Source organism: Phoenix dactylifera, chromosome 13 (genome assembly GCF_009389715.1).
Source record: "Phoenix dactylifera cultivar Barhee BC4 chromosome 13, palm_55x_up_171113_PBpolish2nd_filt_p, whole genome shotgun sequence".
In the NCBI taxonomy this organism is placed as follows: domain Eukaryota; kingdom Viridiplantae; phylum Streptophyta; class Magnoliopsida; order Arecales; family Arecaceae; genus Phoenix; species Phoenix dactylifera.
Window position 1 is genome coordinate 276,254 of NC_052404.1, and position 19,366 is coordinate 295,619.

Below are 19,366 nucleotides of genomic sequence, written 5' to 3' on the forward strand. Positions count from 1 at the left end.
ATAAAGCATCACAAACACAAAGATGTATAGTGGTTCGGTGTACCCCAGCACCTACATCCACTCCCCAAGACCTCTTGGGAATTTCACTATAATCCCTTAGATTACAGTCGGTTGTTTTACAAGCTCACAACCCAACTTGTTGTTTTGCGAGATCACAACGAACTCGGTCGGTTTTCACAGGCTCACCGACTAGAACCAACCGATTGTTTCCACGGGCTCACAATCCAACCCAGTTGGTTTTCCCAAAGGCTCACCAACCACAACCTTACAATGATTGTTTTCCGGGTTCACAATCAACCCGGTTGGTTTTCCCCAAAGGCTCACCAACCACAACCTTACAACGTTGGTTTTTCTCTTTGGCTCACCAACAAACCTTAACCCCTTGATTCAATCCCTTGATTGAATCAAGTTACAAGATATTAGAACAAGAGTTTAAATCAAATACAAGCTTCTCAAATAAGCAAATATAGCAAATGTAAATAAGTAAAGAAAAGAGAAGAAGCCCTCAAACTAATTTGTAGATGGAGGAACTCGGCTTCTTCTTCACTTGCCCCCTCTTCTGATTTTGCACGAAGTAGAGGATCTCCGAGGCAGCACACGGATGGAGAGGAAGCTTTGGGATTCACTTGGATGCTCTTCTTCTCTCTATTTTACTTTGAATGGCCCTTTTGTGCTTATGGAAGATTTTCCTTGTAATCTCTTTCAAATCTCTTCCCTAAATGTTTTCTCCCACTTCCATACCTTCTCCCCTAGCTCTTCTCTTGATTTTATAGCTTTAGAGGGAGTCCCAACAAAAATCTAGCCGTTAGAGACAAAAATAGAGCCGTTGGAATCAAGAAAAAACTAGCCGTTATGCCTCCCAGCGTGCTCGAGTCGACTCGGCTGAAGTAGGAGTCGACTCGGCTGAAACAGGAGTTGATCTGTGAATAGTAGTCTGCCGGCACTGTAGCTGGGAGTCGACTCCTGAAGTTGGGAGTCGACTCCTGAAGTTGGGAGTCGACTCGAGATCACTGTAGCGCAGAAAATCAACTCTCTGTCTTTTTGTTTGTTCTCAGTCGGAGTCGACTCGTAGAGTCCCGGAGTCGACTCGAGCACTGTTCCTTGAAACTCTAGAGTGCCAGAGTCGACTCGAAACTTCCAGGAGTCGACTCGAGGACTATTCTTTTGAATTTTTCTTTGAATTTGCTCCTTCAACTTGAATTCTTTGAACTTGAAGCTTGGGCCAATGAATTGTAGCTTTCTTCCAACTTTTCTTGAGAACTTTGGAGGCCTTCTTGTATTCTTCCAACTTGCTATGTTCCTTGCAAAATAAATATCTTTCTCCTTGCAACACAAACATTAGTATTTATACTTCAAGGTTTTGTGATCATCAAAATCAATCTTTGAATCAATCTTTGGGTCATCAGCTACATAGCACTCTATGATGCAAACTATGCACTATCAAGGATCCATGCTTTGTCAATTAATTGTGACAAACTCTCTACCTTTGTACTATCATTGTTCCCCTAAGTCCTCTAAGGAAACTTATTTTCAAAGTCTTCTTAGGGAAATTTCATTTATTCTCTTCTTTAATCTGCCAAAAAGTTCTCAATTCCATTTCAAGTGGTTAGAAGGACAAGTGCATGGAACCATTGTGTGATTGCGGTAGATTCTCAATAATGCAAGAAGTAGCCAGTAGGTGGATCTATATAACAGAAAGTTCAGGGAATTGATGATGTTGTTCAAATTCTACTTTATCGAATGATCGGATAGTTGATTTTATTCTAATTTTGATAAAATTTTAGCATATTGTTTCCTCCATTGGGACCTATAAATTAATAGGTTTGGATCTTTGAAAAATCTTATTCATTCGGTATTTCAAATATCCATATTTGGTGAGATTTAACTTTTATTTTGTTATTTTTTTAAAATCATCTTTATTAGTGATGAATTTATCGTTATGGAAGCTAAGATATAATTCTGATAATATTTGTATAGCCTCTAATTTAACTAAAGAAGATTTATTGTAACCACAATATTTCAAATGGTGGAAATTTTTTACTGGACTAGGTCCCATAATTTTTCTTTTATATTGAAGGATTTTTTATATAAAAATTGTATCTTTTGTTTGTAGCTTACTTGATTATTTTACTTGTTAAATAATTATATAAATTGTGTGAATTATTGTTGCTCAATAAATTATAGTAATATTTTATTTAATGACATAAGGAAAGAAAAAAAAATTATGAGTAATTTTATGACGTTGTTGTTTTTTAGGTTTTTTTTCCAGCAAAGTGCAAGTTTTGTACCTTCCTACCAAACCTATAATTCGAAGTCTTGTGGGTGAACTGTAGTTTCACGGAAAGTCGTCATTCGATTTAAAGTGGTTGGAAGGACGCGCTTATGGATCCTAGTGACGGATTGGGAAAGTCTCTCAATAATACTGGAAGTAAGTGGATTTATTTCACGGAAAGTTCACTGCAACTTCCTCCCCTTTCCATAGATGTGCTGATGGTGCTCAGAATCTAGAGTTTGAGAAAGTGATCAAGCAATCAGAACAACAGAAGCACGTAGAAGAGCATTGAGGAACATCGCTACCTTGTTGGTGTGGACGAAGGAGCAATGGCAGAGGTGGTCGCTTCCAGTCTCCTGAGGTTGGTGTTTGACAAGCTGGGCAACAAAATCCTCAAGGAGTTTGGGCTGTCGATGGGTGTCGACAAGGAATTGAGAAAGCTCGAGAGCACTCTATCGACAATCCATGATGTGCTTGAGGATGCCGAGGCAAGGCAGGTGAAGGAGAAAGCTCTCAGAGGATGGCTGAGAAAGCTCAAAGATGTGGCTTACGATGTGGACGACGTGTTGGATGAGGCTGCGGCCAAAGCTGCGAAACGAAGATCAGAGAACAAAGGCCACATGACTGAAAAGGTGCGTCAATTGTCTTCAATCCCAAACTCATTTCTGTTTCAGTCTAAGATAGCTCGTAAGATAAAGAAGATTAGAGAGAGATTAGAAGAAATAGCAGGGGAGAGGACCAAGTTTCATCTACAAGAGCGAGTTGCTGAAAACATTAGGACCGAGACTGCAGTCAGAGAAGAGACTGGTTCTTTGATTGATGAATCACAAGTTTATGGCAGAGAGGAAGATAAAGAGAAGATAACAGATTTCTTGATTGACATGTCTGATGAAAGTGATCTTGGCGTGATAGCTATTGTTGGGTTGGGAGGGCTGGGTAAGACGACCGTTGCCCAGTTAGTCTATAATGATCAGAGGGTGCGTAAGCATTTTGAAAAAATGATGTGGGTTTATGTGTCTGATGATTTTGATATTAAAAGGCTTACTAGATCCATCATAGAAACTGTAAGCGGGAGCGAATTTAGTCTCACAGAAATGGATTTGATGCAGCATGAGCTCAGAAATTTGATTGAGGATAAGAGATTTTTACTCGTGTTGGATGATGTTTGGAGTGAGAATTATGAAAAATGGGACAGGCTGAGAACCATGTTGATTGGTAGTGCTAGGGGAAGTAAAGTTGTAGTGACTACACGCAGTGAACGAGTTGCTTCTATCATGGGAACAGTCGCGCCGCACTTTTTATCAGGTCTATCAGAGGATGATTGCTGGCTATTATTTGAAAAGAGGGCATTTGGATTGGGGGGCTCTGAGAAGACCCCAAATTTGGTGGCCATTGGGAAGGAGATTGTGAAAAAATGTGGAGGTGTTCCATTAGCAGCAAAGGCTTTAGGAAGTTTGATGCGGTTCAGGAGAGGAGAGAGTCAGTGGTTGGCCATCAAGGAGAGTGAAATTTGGAACTTACCAAATGATGAAAATGAAATCTTACCTGCTTTGATGCTGAGCTACAATCACCTGCCATCACATCTGAAACAATGCTTTGCATATTGTTCAATATTTCCTAGAGGTGAGGAAATAAGAAGCAGGGAATTGGTCCAGTTATGGATAGCAGAAGGCTTTGTGCAATCATCTAATGGAAGTACATACTTGGAAGATGTGGGTTTGCAGTGTGTTGATGAGTTGCTATCGAGATCGCTCTTCCAGTGTGGTCAGAAAGATACAGATGGTGTGGTAAGGCAGGTTAAGATGCACGACCTCCTTCACGATCTTGCTCGATCCGTTGCAGGTGATGAATGTTCCGTTGCAGATGCTGGTAATAAGTCAGTAATTTCCCAAAGTTGTCGGTATTCATCACTCGTATGTAGAGGCCCGATAAATTCCGCATGGGAACCTCTAAAAGATGCAGAAAGGCTGCGCACTTTGTATTTTGTTGCATCCAGAGGCATGACGAAGGAAGAGGATAAGGAAGACGATGTTCTTCAAGCTATATTCTCCAAAATGAAGTTGCTACGAGCATTACATCTAAGCCAGTGTCCCATGAAAGCCATGCCAGTTTCAGTAACTAAGCTTGAACATCTGAGATACCTGAACCTCTCACAAACTGACATCGAAACACTACCACCATGTATCGGCGCTCTCCAAAATCTGCAGATATTGGACCTGTCATGTTGTAAACAACTTCGAGCACTGCCTGAAACTGTTGGTGACCTCCAGAATCTGCAGATATTGGACCTGTTAGGTTGTAAACAACTTCGAGCACTGCCTGAAACTGTTGGTTATGTCAGGAATTTGCAAAACTTGGACCTCTCGTTTTCCCAGATCCGAACATTGCCTGAATCCCTGAGCTCCCTTTTAAATCTGCAGTCACTGAGCCTCAGATATTGTTACTTCCTGCATAGGCTTCCAGGGAACATGAAGAACATGAGAAGCCTCATACATCTAGACATATATCATTGTTTTGAACTGGTCTGCATGCCTCCAGGGATAGGACAGTTGAGTCAACTTAGGACATTGCCCTTGTTTGTGCTTGATGGGAAGAGCAGTTGCAGACTTAGTGAGCTTGGTCGCCTGAACCTTGCAGGTGAATTGGATATTAGGGGACTTGAAAATGTAAGTGAAGCTATAGAGGCCAGAAAAGCCAACTTGAAGGAGAAACAAAGCCTTCATTCACTAAGATTGTCATGGGACTTGAATGCTTATGTGAAACCAGGGCAACCATGTGATGAGACTGAGAACGAGGGGGAAAGTATGAAGGAATTTGTCGAAGCACTCGCAGCAAAAGACTGGGATGCTGATGCTGACGTGGTAGAGGATGTGCTCAGAGATCTCCAGCCACACGAAAATCTGAAGGTATTGGAGATCGAAGGATATGTAGGCAAGACACTTCCATGGTGGCTGATGGAGTCTTCACTTCCATATTTGGCCGAGCTGTCTCTGACATCCTGTGTTAGATGTGAGCATCTTTCAGCATTGGAGCAGCTACACAGCCTTAGGGTCCTCAAATTGCTCATGCTTCCTGCTATGAAGTGCCTTCCAGCACTCGGGCAGCTACCAGATCTTAAGGTCCTCCAACTGATGCTTCCTGCTGTCAAGTGTTTAGGCTCGGAGTTCTATGGCGGTGAAGCAGCATTCCCCGCATTGGAGGAGTTGGCACTGTCGCTCATGTCAGATTTGGAGGAATGGCCTGCAGTAGGCGGTGGAGAATTCCTTCCCCGTCTCTCTAAGCTGTGCATAGTTGAATGCCCAAAGCTGAGAGCACTGCCATCGGATTTTCCTTTTGTTAGAGAACTAGAGATGGATGTAGATGATGAGCTGCTTCTATCTTCCTTCCAGAGTGGTGCATTTCCAAATCTGAAGCATTTAAGCATTCAAAACTGCAAGTACGGCAATGACAATGATGACTGCAATGATGATGATGAGAACGATGGTGATGATGGCAACGATGATGATCACAACAGTGATGACAATGATGATGGTGATGATAATCACAACAATGATGGCAAAGACTACCTACCAAGCATTCCGAAAGTGCTCGTTGACCGAATGAGCTCCCTCGAAAGTAGGTCAATGTGTATAAAGGGCAAGCCTAGAGACTTCTATAGCCTGTTTTTTGCTTCCCTAAGAGAGGAATTATTACACTTGCAAAATGAATCAACATCCAATTTTGAACTTGAAGAGTAAATACATGGGGTGATGATTCATCTTGCATGTGGTGAGTGACCATTGTCCCGATCTACTATACCGGGTCTATCTAGTAATTTCTCCTTCTTGTTTGCTATGTTTCTTGAACAATGCAGTTAACTATAGTTGTAACTTGTGGCTTTGGAATTGATTCGATTCTCTGCTGCCAAAAAAAAAAAAAGTTTGATAACTTGCCTTGCTGATTTTTCTGTAGTCTTCCTACGGCATAGTTGAATTCATGGTTGGTAATTCATTCGGATCATTTATCCTCGCTAAGAAGCAGCACGCAGATATGAATCTTAGAGTCCATCCCTTTTGATTAAGTGAGAGAGATGTAACTGTATTATAATTATCTACGTTCAAGCTTTACATATACACCAATCAAGAATCCAATCCGAAATATCTAGATGCCAAGCAGAGAGGTGTGACTATTGAGACAATCCCTAGCCATAGGATCATCTAATGCATTTTAATTGCTCCCTTTTCCACATTTTTATTTTCTATTTTTATTTATTCATCTTTTTGCTGGTGGGGTCGTGCGTGTGAAAATAAAAGATTTTATTAGGTGTTTGCGACTCTTTATAAAAACTCCATACGGGAATATCTTTAGGGAGCTCTACGCCTTTGTAAACGGAGATTATTGTGACACTTGGAAAAAGCCATAAACATAATTTTAACTGATAAAAATAAACTAGAGTTTGCCGATACCAACATGTAGAAGCCAGAATTTTCCTTTTCAATTAATGGAGTCTGCTGAAGGTGTAATTACATAGTCTTCTCTTGGACATCAAAGTGATTTCTCTTTTATCAAGCCGATTGATAAGGCTCGAATTCGCCATCCCTAAAATCTCATCTAATAGCTCAGCCTGTCAACCAGTCAATGACATATGTCTAGTAAAATCAACGTCCAATCAAATCTCCGAACAATTAGCATGATTGGCTACAGCTCGGCATGATCTCAACATGTCCGAACATAAATATTATAACCAACCAGATCAACAGATAAAGAAAACGTCCGATCACGGCGTGCTTGACAGCTCCAATGCTGTGTGATGCTCCTATAGTCCAAGCAAGTAGAGCAGCTCGCCCGTCAACTCGTCTGTCCATCAGGTCGGATTTTAAGTGGCAACAAATTGGAACTAGAGGAAAGACTCTCTTTTTTTGAGGTTACTATAGAGATCCAAGAGAGACGAAATCTAGACGAAATAATTACCATTCCAGCAACCAACCCCAGCAGGAGTCTAACGACTCTTAGCCTAGCTCTTAACAGTCTCCAACTCCACAACCAGCTCCTGAAGTAGTAACACCCGAGCAGTTTAATCTACTCGTCCAGAAAGTGTAGGTTCTGATGGAGGTAGTTCGGGGCATGCAATGCCCGAGCCAATAAACTACTACGTACTACACCATTAGACCGCCAGGACAGCCCGGCACAATGCACAATCGTCACCCTGAGAATTCTGGTCGACACCGCGAAGATGGTCTTCTGGGTGCTTATTCTGAAATGGGCTCCATCCCAAGGGATTTAGATTCCCCCCAGTTGGAGAGGCTTTCCAAAAAAGAAGCCAACCTCGATTGAAGGATTGAGAAGATGAACAACAAAATCGTACCCTGAGAGAAAGACAAGCCAACCATGAGATGATCTAGAGATTACAACCGATCCCCCCATTCTCGAAGGCAGTTATGGAGGAACTATCATCGAGGAGATTCAAGATGCCTTAGTTTGAGATGTATGATGGAACCTCAAACCTGATGGACCACCTTTAGAGCTGTAAGGCTCTCATGATGTTACAAGGAGCAATTGATGTAGTTTGTGCTAAGCTTTTCCAGCCACTTTAAGGAAAGCAGCTCGCCTTTGGTATTGTAGTCTTTGGCCAGGAACTATTCATACCTTTGATTAGCTCAGCCGTCAATTCATGGCTCACTTTGTGAGTAGCCAGAGGCTGAAGAAGGGCACAACTAGTTTGTTTGCATCAAAGTAGAAAGAAGATGAGTCTCGCGGGATCTATATCAGCTGCTTCAATATGGAGATGCTAGAGATTCATGACTTAGACGAGAAGATCACAGTGTCAGCTACAAGGAGCGGGTTGAATCTTCCCTTTTCTACTTTTCCTTGGAGAAGAGGACTTCCAAGGACCTAGTAGAGCTATTGTCCAGAGCCAAGAGATACATCAAGGCCGAAGAGGCAATGGCAGCTCGAAGGAGGAAAATATAGATGGAAAAGGTAGAAGAAGGGGCCACGAAGAAAGAGAAGAATTGAGAAAGAGGCTCAGATATAAAGAGGACAACCATTGACTAAGGAGCCCACCACCGAGGTTTGAGAGGTATACTCCTCTCAACAGGCTTAAGGCCCAGATCTTGATAAAAATAGAATGCCAGGAGTGTTTGTAGTGGCTGAAGAAGATGAAAACCCCTTCAGCTATCAGGAATCTCTAGACGTATTGCCGTTTTCACAAGGATTACAGTTATTATACTAAAAAATATATCTAGTTGAAGGATGAGATCGAAGCTCTTATCCACTGAGGACATCTTGGTTGGTACGTAGAAAACCGAAGCTGAGAGAAAGGAGTGCAGCGGGATAGGCACTCACTTGAGAAGTTGGAACACCCCCGACCCACAACGGGGGTCATTAATACTATTTCAAGTGGACCTACAGTAGGAGAGTCGAGCTCGTAGGCTTAGAAGACTTACGTTCGAATAGCTTGAGCAGGAGATCCATCCTTGAACAGACCAAGATCCGATAAAGTCATATCTTTGTTGGATGCCTACCTAGAGGGACCTCCTATTATGATGCAATTGTAATCTCTCTAATAGTAGCAAAATTTTGATGTAAGAAGAGTTTTAGTAGATAATGGAAGCTCTGTAGATACCTTATTCTATAAGGCATTCCAAAAAATAAATTTGCTAGCAGATCGGCTAAGGAGAATTGACTCTTCTTTGATCAGTTTTTTTGAAGACCTTATACCGATGGAGGCAATAATCACTATTTTGGTCATAACTGACCCAGAATCTTGACAAGTGATCATCATGATAGACTTTCTGATCATCAAGGTTTTCTCGGCAAACAATGCCTTTCTTGGTTAGCTTGAGTTAAATATGATGCAAGCTATGGTATCCACTTACCATTTAATGAGGAGATTTTCTACCAACAATGGGGTTGGCGAAGTCAGAGGCGACCAGCTAGTAGCTCGGCAGTGCTACATGGCCACCCTCAGAAAAATACCAAGCTTTGAAAATATTTCCTATTGAAGGTTTGGATGTTTGATATGAATAAAAGGAACAATATGGGAATCCGCCGAGGAACTTATCTCCATTTCACTTTTCGATGAGGGAGATAGTCGAGCAATCCAAATCGGCTCATAGCTCAAAGAGGAAATGAAGAACCAAATCATCCAATTCCTCAGCTTCAACACCGACATGTTCGCCTGATCGGCCATCAATATGCTAGGTATAGTCCTTCTGTTATGATGCACAGACTGAATGTAGACCCTAAGCATCGACTAGTGTGGCAGAAAAAGAGGAGCTTTGTCCCTGAGTGACAACAAGCCATCAATGAAGAGGTCAATAAGCTCCTGAAGGCTAGGATCATCCATGAAGCCAATTACCTGGATTGGATAGCCAACATGCTTTTCGTCAAAAAGTCTCATGCATGTTGGAGAGTATGCATCGACTTCACTGACCTTAACAAGACTTTCTCGAAGGACAGCTTTTTCCTCCCAAGGATCGACCAACTTGTTGATTCCATCTCAGGCCACCAGCTTCTTAGTTTTATGGATGTATTTTGGGATATAATCAGATCAGGATATACCCTGAGAACAAGGAGAAAACAACATTCATCACCGACAAAGGGTTATATTGCTGCCATATGATAAAGAATGTTGGAGCTACATATCAATGACTGATCAATCATGTCTTCAAAGACCAAAACAGGTAGAACATAGAGGTATACATACATGATATGCTCATGAAGATCTAGAAGGATGAACATCACATTGCCGACCTACATGAAGCCTTCCAGACCTTGAGGAAATACATTACGAGGCTCAACCTGAGCAAGTATGCATTTGGACTCACCTTGGAGAAATTCCTCGGTTTCATGGTGACCCAGTGAGAAATTGAAGCCAACCCAGAGAAGATCCAAGCAGTGTTCCCAATTACTATTCCAAGCACAATGAAAAAGGTCAAGTGGCTTGCAAGTTGGGTGACCGCTCTTAGCCGATTTGTATTTAAGTCAACAAAAAAGTGTCTCCCCTTCTTCAAGGTCTTGTGGAATGCTAGAAACTTTGAATGGACTGAAGAATGCCAATCAGCGTTCAATCAATTGAAGCAGTACTTCAGGTCTTCTCCACTTCTTACTAAACCCAGGGTTGGGCAGAATTTCTATCTCCACATAGTTGTCTCCCCCTCAGCAATTAGCTCGATTTTTGCCAGAGAAGAGCACAAAAATCAAAGGCATGCCATCTATGTGAGCAAACTACTTTGGGATGCCAATACAAGGTATCGAAGAATGGTGAAAATAGCTTACACTATAATGATTTCATCTTGAAATTGCGACAATACTTTCAAGCTCATACCATCAAAGTGATAACCAACAAATCACTGAAGCAGGTACCATAGAAGCCAAAAATTTCTGTCCACTTGGTCAAGTGGGTCATTGAGCTCGAAGAGGTCGATATAAATTATTGGCCTAGGTCTGACATTAAGGCACGGACACTTGCCAACTTCATTGTCAAGTGTATTATTCTAGAGGAGGCCAATCCCAAGAATCGAGCAAAAGCTGAAGCCGAGCCTATGCAACATGTGCTGAAGCCACAAGCTTTTTGGACACTTCATGTTGATGGATCCTCCAATGCAGGAGGATCAGAGTCGGGCTGATCCTGGCCATCCCCAAGGACGTTGTGGCCAAATATGCCCTGAGATAACTTTAAGATCTCAAGTGATGAAGTAGAGTATGAGGCCCTAATCATCAGATTGAGATTAGCCCAAGCCGTCTAGTAACTCGAGTCAGGACCTATAATGATTCCTAGCTTATCGTTAACTAGATTTGAGGAGAGTATGAGGCTTGAGATCCTACAATCGCAAAGTACCTACAGAATGTGAAGGAGATCTCCTCTACCTTTCATAAATTTGAAATTCAATAGGTACTTTGAAAAGAGAATATGAAGGCGGATGTCCTATCTAAAGTAGCCAGCTTAGAATTCTCCAATCTAAGCAAAACAACTTACTTCGAAGTACTTAATAAATCCAACTTTTGTGAAAATTATGACCAAATACTCCAAGTTGAGGTCGAGCCGTGCTGGATGTATCTCATTGTCTATTATCTCAAAGAGGGAGGGCTTCCCGCTGACTAGAAAGAGGCTCGTAAATTTAAGCATCAGGTTGTTTGATGTACACTGACCAATGGCTGACTATATAAGAGGTCTTTCATTTTGCCATACGTCCAGTGCCTCTAACCTACTAAAATTGAGTACGTCCTCTGAGAAGTCCATAAAGGAATGTTCAAAAATCACTTAGGGGCAGGGCTCTAACACATAAAATATTGAAATAGGAGTATTATTGGCCAACACTGCAAACGGATGCAGTTTAATTTATAAAAAAGTGCAATGATCAGTGCTACAGACATACCAATATTCAGCGCCAACCAGCCATGGAGTTAACTATGATCAGCGCTCCATGGCTGTTCATCCAATGGGGGATGGATATTCATGGTCCTTCCCACAAACCATCGGCCAAAGGAAGTTCCTCATCATTACTATTACCTACTTCACTAGAAGGGTCGAGGTGGAACCCTTAGCTCAGATCACCGAGGAGAATGAATGAAACTCATGTGGAAATCCATCATCTGCCGATTTAAAATTTTTTGAATCCTCATCACTGATAATGGTCGATAATTCGATAATGCCCAATTCAGAAAAGTCTATTCAAAATTTGAGGTAACTAACTGCACTATTTTGTAGGGATTGAAGACCATTTTTGATCGAGCCAAGGGCTTTTGGATAGATGAGTTGCTCAGTATTTTGTGGGACTATTGCACAACTCATCAGATCCTGACTGGAGAAACTCCTTTCAACCTCTCTTTTGGCACTGAAACTGTCATTCCCATGGAGATCCGCCTTCCATCCCACTGAGTGGAGTCATATGACAAGCAAGCTAATGCTGAGAATGTCCACGCTAACTTGAATTTACTAGATGAAGCTAGGGTTGGTTTGGATCTAGGTTACCCAACCCTTGACCTGAATCCAAATCAATCCGATCAAGTTCTAAAAATTGAAACTAGAACTGAACCAATCCCATTTTGAAACCCAAAAACTAACCAATAAGATCGATTAGGTTCTGTTCTTGCTTTGGCTGAAACTCGTGTGCACCCTATCCTTAACTTCTATCTACTAAATAAATCATCCTTCAATAATTGCTACACTGACAATAATATACTGTTCTGATTTATAACTAGGTTAAAGATCTTGAAAATGTAAACCACTCCCTCTTAATTATATCCTTTTGCTACAAATTTTGACTCAAAGAACTCTAAGCCTCCATTAGACTACAACTTTGTTTTGAAAATCCAATGCGAATGAAATATGTTTATTGTAAGAGTAAATTATAAAAACTTTCTTGAGGTTTACATTTATTATACTTATACCCAATAGTTTATAAAACCTACACTTACAACTAGTTAAAGTAAAAGCATTCGTAAATCCATTTACCTTATGTAAAAAGTCAAAATTATTTTGAGTGATAAGTAAATTACAATAACCTTCCTTGAGATTAGGAATAAATTATATTTACATCCAATAGTTTGAAAAACTTATGCATATCTCCCTGAAGTTTATTTTTATCCAACATCTAACCCATAATTTAACAGAATGTTAGCCAAACTATTAACTTAAATGAGACCTAAATGCCACATAAGAAAAAAATAAAAAAATCAAATTAGCCTTAAGTGATATAACATCCATCCAAGGAGAAGAACAGCCACAAGGTGCCATAAATTTGGAGCTTGATCTTGATGAATTATTAGAAAAGTGCCATATACAAAAAACCAAAGCAATCTAGATCTCTCAAATAAGTAGAGGCCTCAAGAGTTTTGTCACTTGAGCTAGCCTATCCATGATCCAAGCCAGATCATAGAACCACAACTGATACGCCCTCCAAAAGGAAGAGTACTTACGCACATACTGATTTAGATTCTTTTGATGACATGCTACCAGAGATATCATAGTTTCATATCTAAACATAGGAATCCTCATCTACAGCGACAATATTAAGCAATTATATCTACGATATTGAATAAGTAGAACTTAGAATCGATAAATAATACATTGACATTCTTGATCTCTATGACCTGGTGGGTGGAAAAGCGAGAACAAAACTTGATTAGAAAAGACGCTTGTTGCTAGATACTGGTTGGGATGAAAGGTTGTCATTGGTCGCTCGTCGAAAAGGGACGCTCGTGGTGGGGTGGCGAAGCAAGAAATAAATCCTTGCCGCTCAATCTTGAAAAGAAGAAGACTCTTGAAGATGAAAGACTTTGAAAAGATCCTCAAGTAGGAAAAGTGAAAGAGGAGCCATATTTTTGTATAGAGGTAACTTTGACTTTTTATAATAGATAAACAATTTTACTAATGCTATCAATTTAAATGGGTGTAAGTGTAGGTTTTACAAAATATTGGGTATGTGTAATAAACGTAAACATCAAGAAATTCTTTGTAAGATTATTTTGGTTATTTTTAACTTTTTTCTGACGTGGTATTTGGGACCCATTAAAAGTTAACAGTTTGACTAACGTTATATTAAGTTATAGATTAAAGTATTGGATAAAAATAAACCTCAGAAGAGTAAGTATAGATTTTTTATACTATTGGGTGTAAATATAATTTATCCCTAATTTTAGGGAGAGTTTTGTAATTTATTCTTATGGTAAAGAAGAGGAAAGACCAACTTGGAAAGCTCTAAGACTATAAAAAAATTGTATAATGAAAGTCTCATAATGTGTGAGGAATGTGTGGTATGTTCATATATAAAGTTTACAAAAAAAAGACAATTTCCCACCTACAAATTGAATGAATTAAGAAAAATTGAGAAAGAGAGCTCAAACTTTGATATTTGAATTCAAAAAATTCAAACTCTAAATTTGAAAATTGAATTCTCTAGCAATTATGTGAAACTATCCGACAATTTATCTTAAATGTCCAACCTAGAACATTTGTTTAGAGCTTACTTCACTTCGCGAGTTCATACTTCCATGTAGCTCCTTTGGTTCATCTGAACTTTAAAATTTTGTAGTTGGACTCCCTTTTCAATAGATTTTAAGGTGTAACAATGATGGTCATAAGCATGTGTATGTGTGTTATTGTATAGTTTCACACTCTTATTTCATGATAATTGCAAGGATTTGATCGAGGAGAAGAAATAATTCTACCAACCTATTTAACTCGAATCTTTCAAAAAAAAATTAGAAAAAAATAGAAAATTCATCAAAAGTAGGATTTAGGATCCGTTTTTTTTATTGATTAACAAACTGAGAAATATAGCCTCTATTTATGCTAGTGAGATCTGCCCTTGCATAATTCTGATAGAAGTCCTCTTTTAGATCAAACAAGGCTCAATTTTTCCAAAACAGACATAACTAGTGAAAATAAACATGAAAACCTAAAATCCTACAAGAGGTAGATCTCGACTCTTACATCGATTTTACCTTTAGTTGTTCTACCTAATTCTTTCGAAATTGGAAGATATGCCCCGTCAAAGTCTTTTTCAAAAAGTAAATTTTCAGTTTGAGCAATCTATTTTGAAGCCCAAAATATAGAATTTGCAGTTGATTACTTGGTATACCACACCATTTAAAGAGTAGCACCATATTGTAAAGCTTGAAAAGTTATCCGATTAGGAAAAAAATCATCCCAACTAAACATCAACCAAGTTATGACCTCCATAAATTTAACAAGTGATTTGACTTCCTGATGACATGGATCTTCCTCCTGAATCCAGTCTAGTATTATCTGTAGTGGTCAAAGTGATACATGTTGAATCTGGTGATCCTTTTGGATCAATAATATATCAAATATGATATCAAGTTCTTGTACAAATTAAATACCTAAACTTAGTTGGTCATAAAAAAACTTTGGCTTGTTGGAAAAAGGCCGAATGGTTACGGTTATGATATCACAAAACATGTACTTGATGAGCAATTCATATAACACCTTAGGGTATTGCATATGAATCCCTCAGCTAGGTCTTAATGTTTTGAAAATAGATATTCTCAATGGGTAGGATTCAATATAGGTCAGCATGGTGCAAATGACATACGGTACCCCTAACTTATGGGGAATCAATCCTATTAAGGGCTTATTTGGATGTTTTTATAGGATTGGGCTGAAAATTCTGTAGCAGTCAGGCTTGTTAGTCCATCTAGCTTGCATTTTATAAGAGTTTATTCAGACCTAACCCAGATCCTAGCTTTTGTGTTGCAGGAAGAAAAAAAGATCCCTATAGGTTTTGTTTTTTTCTTCCCACAGGATTGATCTAGATGGAGTTTAGTTCATACAAGGCCATGCTAAAATAGACGGCGCAATCCACGAATCCTATATATAGGATCTTGAGCCCAATCCTGTAGGAATAGCCAAACATTTCCCAAAGAGGAAAGAACAACCGGTAGTAGGAGGGATTCTAGTCTTTTGCATAGTCCTTAAATATTTAACCTGCCTTTGAATTTAAAGCCTTCTTTTTGTTAACTGATACTGATGGTATTAATGTCGATGCCATGATCAATGGGGTGTTGGGATAGGTCTACATGGGATTAGAGTTTTGATCAGCAGATGATTGATAAAATCCTTAAACTTCCCATCTCATATGTTGATAGGAATAATGATTAGACTCGGGCTGGTTTGCAGGTGTGTAAACCTTTGTCTAAGACCACATATAATCAATGTTTATCTAAGAAGATGCAGCATCAAATGATCGAGAAATGGAGAGGATGGGCTATCATGTGGAAATTGAAGGTTGCACCTTGGACTCATACCTTTTTGTGGAGACTGCTATGGGGGAGACTGCCCATGCTTGCTTGGCTTCACCACTTCAATCTTTATCCTGACCCTTCATATGCTTGTTGTAGTCTTAAGATTACAACCCAAAGCCTAATAGTTAGAAATTGTGTATTGCAAGCCATAGCATACATAAAGGATTCGACGGGAACCACCTCCTCACCCTTTTGTAAACTATAGCACAGATGGTTCTTTTGTTTCTTATGACATATATTGGCAGGTGAGGAAAATCTCTCTTCACCCCCTATCATGTATACTGAAGTGTGGGCCATTGGAGAAGCTTTCAGGATAGCCAAGGAGCTCGACCATTCTCACATGATCCCCGAGAGACAATTTTTGATCCATCTCCTTCAACACCGGCAACCACTACCATCATGCATTTCAACTCTCGAAGATGCAAGACAGCCGACCGCAACTGATCTAAGAGATCCAGAAATGTTCAACTTCAACATGTGTATGATGAAGCAAATTTTTGTGGCGATGTTATACACGTTAAAACTAACCATAGCGGATGTGGCAAACTGTCCAATGAGAGTTAGCCACGAAGCCTCCAACCAGCCAGTCAAAGCCCACCACATGGCTGATCCTAGAGGCATACGGATAGTTCCTTCAAATTTCAAACTCTTCCTATAGTTAGCAACAACACGGCTATAATTGCAAATGGCTTGCATAACTGCATGACGAATGAGCAAGATGCACAAGTCAAACGCCCATGCATGATCTTCGAGACGTGCGATCGATTACGAAAAATGGCCTTTTTGCGTGCCCGAATTTCTTGACGATGGATGCTGACCCTCGTTTATATAAACCACTCCCGGAGGATCCTCCAAGTAATTGCTCTTGAGTCTCTTTTACTCCCTTGCATCGCCACTCTGCTGCTGTCACAATACCTTTATTGTTTTAGGAGAGTTTGTCTCACTTAGGTATTAGAGAGTCCTCCTGTTGGACACTCTTTGGTAACAGAACTTTTTTTGTTTTTACTATTTCAAGTCGGATCCGGCTTTAGAACAAAGGTCCGAGCACAGTCTCCATCGTCCAACATCACCTCGGGAGCAACCGACAGCATTGGGGCCACCACCATCCAACCATCGCATCCCCAACCACGAAGACATGTCGTGATCTTTGACCCACCTCCACAAACTGAGTAGCTGGCCGTCCGAGTACTCTAGTAGCTCAACGAGCTCAGCATCTTGGCCGGCCTGATTTTTAGCAGCAATAGATATAACTGCAAACTTCTGTAGAGACGGCACGGATCATTTTTTCTAATTTCAGTCCAAGAAAAATTTTTAGCAAGAGAATCAATATCATAGTTTTTATGTAGCGTCAGTACCACAACATTGACGGAAGCTCAATCATGATAATTTTCTAGGAGTATCATGGTATTTGTGGAAACTCAAACCGTAAACATAGACTGAAAATTTATCTTCAATCACTTGAGATAATGAGAATTAGGTAGTGACTTTCCAGAGCTTGTCGCCCGTGAACAGGTTTTAGATTTTGCGCAGGGAGATGGGGGTTGTTGGGCTCTCAGGGGAGGGGTGGAGATTGCATTGGATGGCATATTGCTAGTGAAAAAACCTTTATGCTCAGAGGGATCTCGATCTCATTCAGATTTAACATTAACTAAATCACGTTCTTGTTCAGGTTCGGTACCACTGAAACTTTATTTTTTTCTTAAAAAAAAAAAAAGATAAGAGAGTGTAGATGGTGCACCAGGGAGAGATCTGGGGAAGAATAAATATCCGAGCCCCAGTTTTTTACTCACAAATTCAGCCCTTCTCGCAGGAGGAATCCCTGCATGACTGAAATATCAACAGACAACGCTATTAGATACTCAAACCGCCGATTCTTTGTTTCAAAGCGAGGGGGTGCGACAACTGAGCTAATGCTTCCGTCATGGAACCATGTTTTGAAATTCCAAAACCGGGTGCTGGTTGTGACCGACTAAAACCATTGGCGGACGCTGGATTCGGACCGCCGTTTGGATCCATGACTGGACGGAAAAAAGCTTATTATTGTAATCATATGGAACCAACCACGTTTACTTTCTTCTACTGGTTTGGATTTATTATTTCAACCGGGATGCGAGAGGGGCAGTGCTTATAATAAGAGTGAACCCCAATATCCGAGTTCGTGGGACCCGAAGGATATGGCAACGAAGATACAAGGTTCTAGAGCTTTTAGAAATATATAATTTTCTGAAATTTTTAAGATATATTCGCATTAGAATTAGGGCTGAAATCGGATCAAATACGGATTGAATACTAGCATATCTATATTCACATTTGTAAACTAAAGATATTACTAAGTACATGATAAATCAAGTCAATAGCATGTTAGTATGTTCATTTATTTATTTTTAAATATTTACGAGTGTCATATAAAATTAAATAGAATTACTAATAGAATCAGATATAGATACGGATGTGAATAATTGAATATTAGTTGAATGCTCAAATTTCTATCTATATCTGAATAGATTCAGATACAAAAGCAGATCTAGATAGATATTATTCGATGCATTTTCACCCTTAATTAGAGTAGTGTAAAACACTCGAGTATATATGTGTGTGTGTGTATGTGTGTGTGTGTATATATATATATATATATATATATATATATATATATATATATATATAAAGTGCTCAGATAGAGTATTATGATTATTTTTATAAATAGGGTTGATAATGGGTCTAAACAAGTCTTAAGTACTTTCTAGCGAATACTATTATGAATATTAAAAGACAATCTTCACAGTTATAGTTGTAACATTCAAGGAGGATTTAGTTAATTGAATACGAATTTGAAACAAGATGGCCTTTTTTTTTAAATAGTTGTAGTTACAAAATTCAAGGAGGATTTAGTTAATTGAATGCAAAGTTGAAATGAGATGACCTTTTTTCATCTATATATTTAGTATAAAATTGAGAGATGGCTTTATATTTAGGTGCCAAACAAAAAGATTTTGCAAAAAAAAAAAAAAAAAACATTTTCCCAAAACACTTATTTTTATATTTATAAAAAATAAATGATATATGATACATCATTTTTAGCTAACCCATTCTATTGTTCTTTATTACCTCATTTCTTTATTGCCTCGTCATTCTCTTCAAATAACAGTATACAAAGGCAAATGGGTTCAGACTTGAATTCGGGCTTTACTCAGGCTTAGGCTCGGGCTTGGGCCGGACCAATAATATACCCGATTTTGGTACAAAAAATAAATAGGTTCTATATTTAAGTACAAACTCAGTCTGAACTCTTTCCGGCCTAGCCTATAGCCCGACTCGAAGTTAGCATGGCCCGATGGGCCTTAATTA

General features: G+C 39.5%; 1 protein-coding gene across 1 annotated transcript; it reads left to right on the forward strand.

The window, feature by feature from the left end:
- The first annotated feature begins 2,397 nt into the window (after positions 1 to 2,397).
- Positions 2,398 to 6,187, forward strand: LOC103696223 (putative disease resistance protein RGA3). Its single transcript, XM_008777766.4, has one exon. It carries the CDS (start codon positions 2,602 to 2,604, stop codon positions 6,007 to 6,009), a length of 3,408 nt encoding a protein of 1,135 aa, XP_008775988.2. The 5' UTR covers positions 2,398 to 2,601; the 3' UTR covers positions 6,010 to 6,187.
- The last annotated feature ends 13,179 nt before the right edge of the window (positions 6,188 to 19,366 follow it).

What these genes read in the sequence shown, in the direction of transcription:
- LOC103696223 (XM_008777766.4), top strand. Translation starts at nt 2,602, where the DNA reads ATGGCAGAGGTGGTCGCTTCCAGTCTCCTGAGGTTGGTGTTTGACAAG.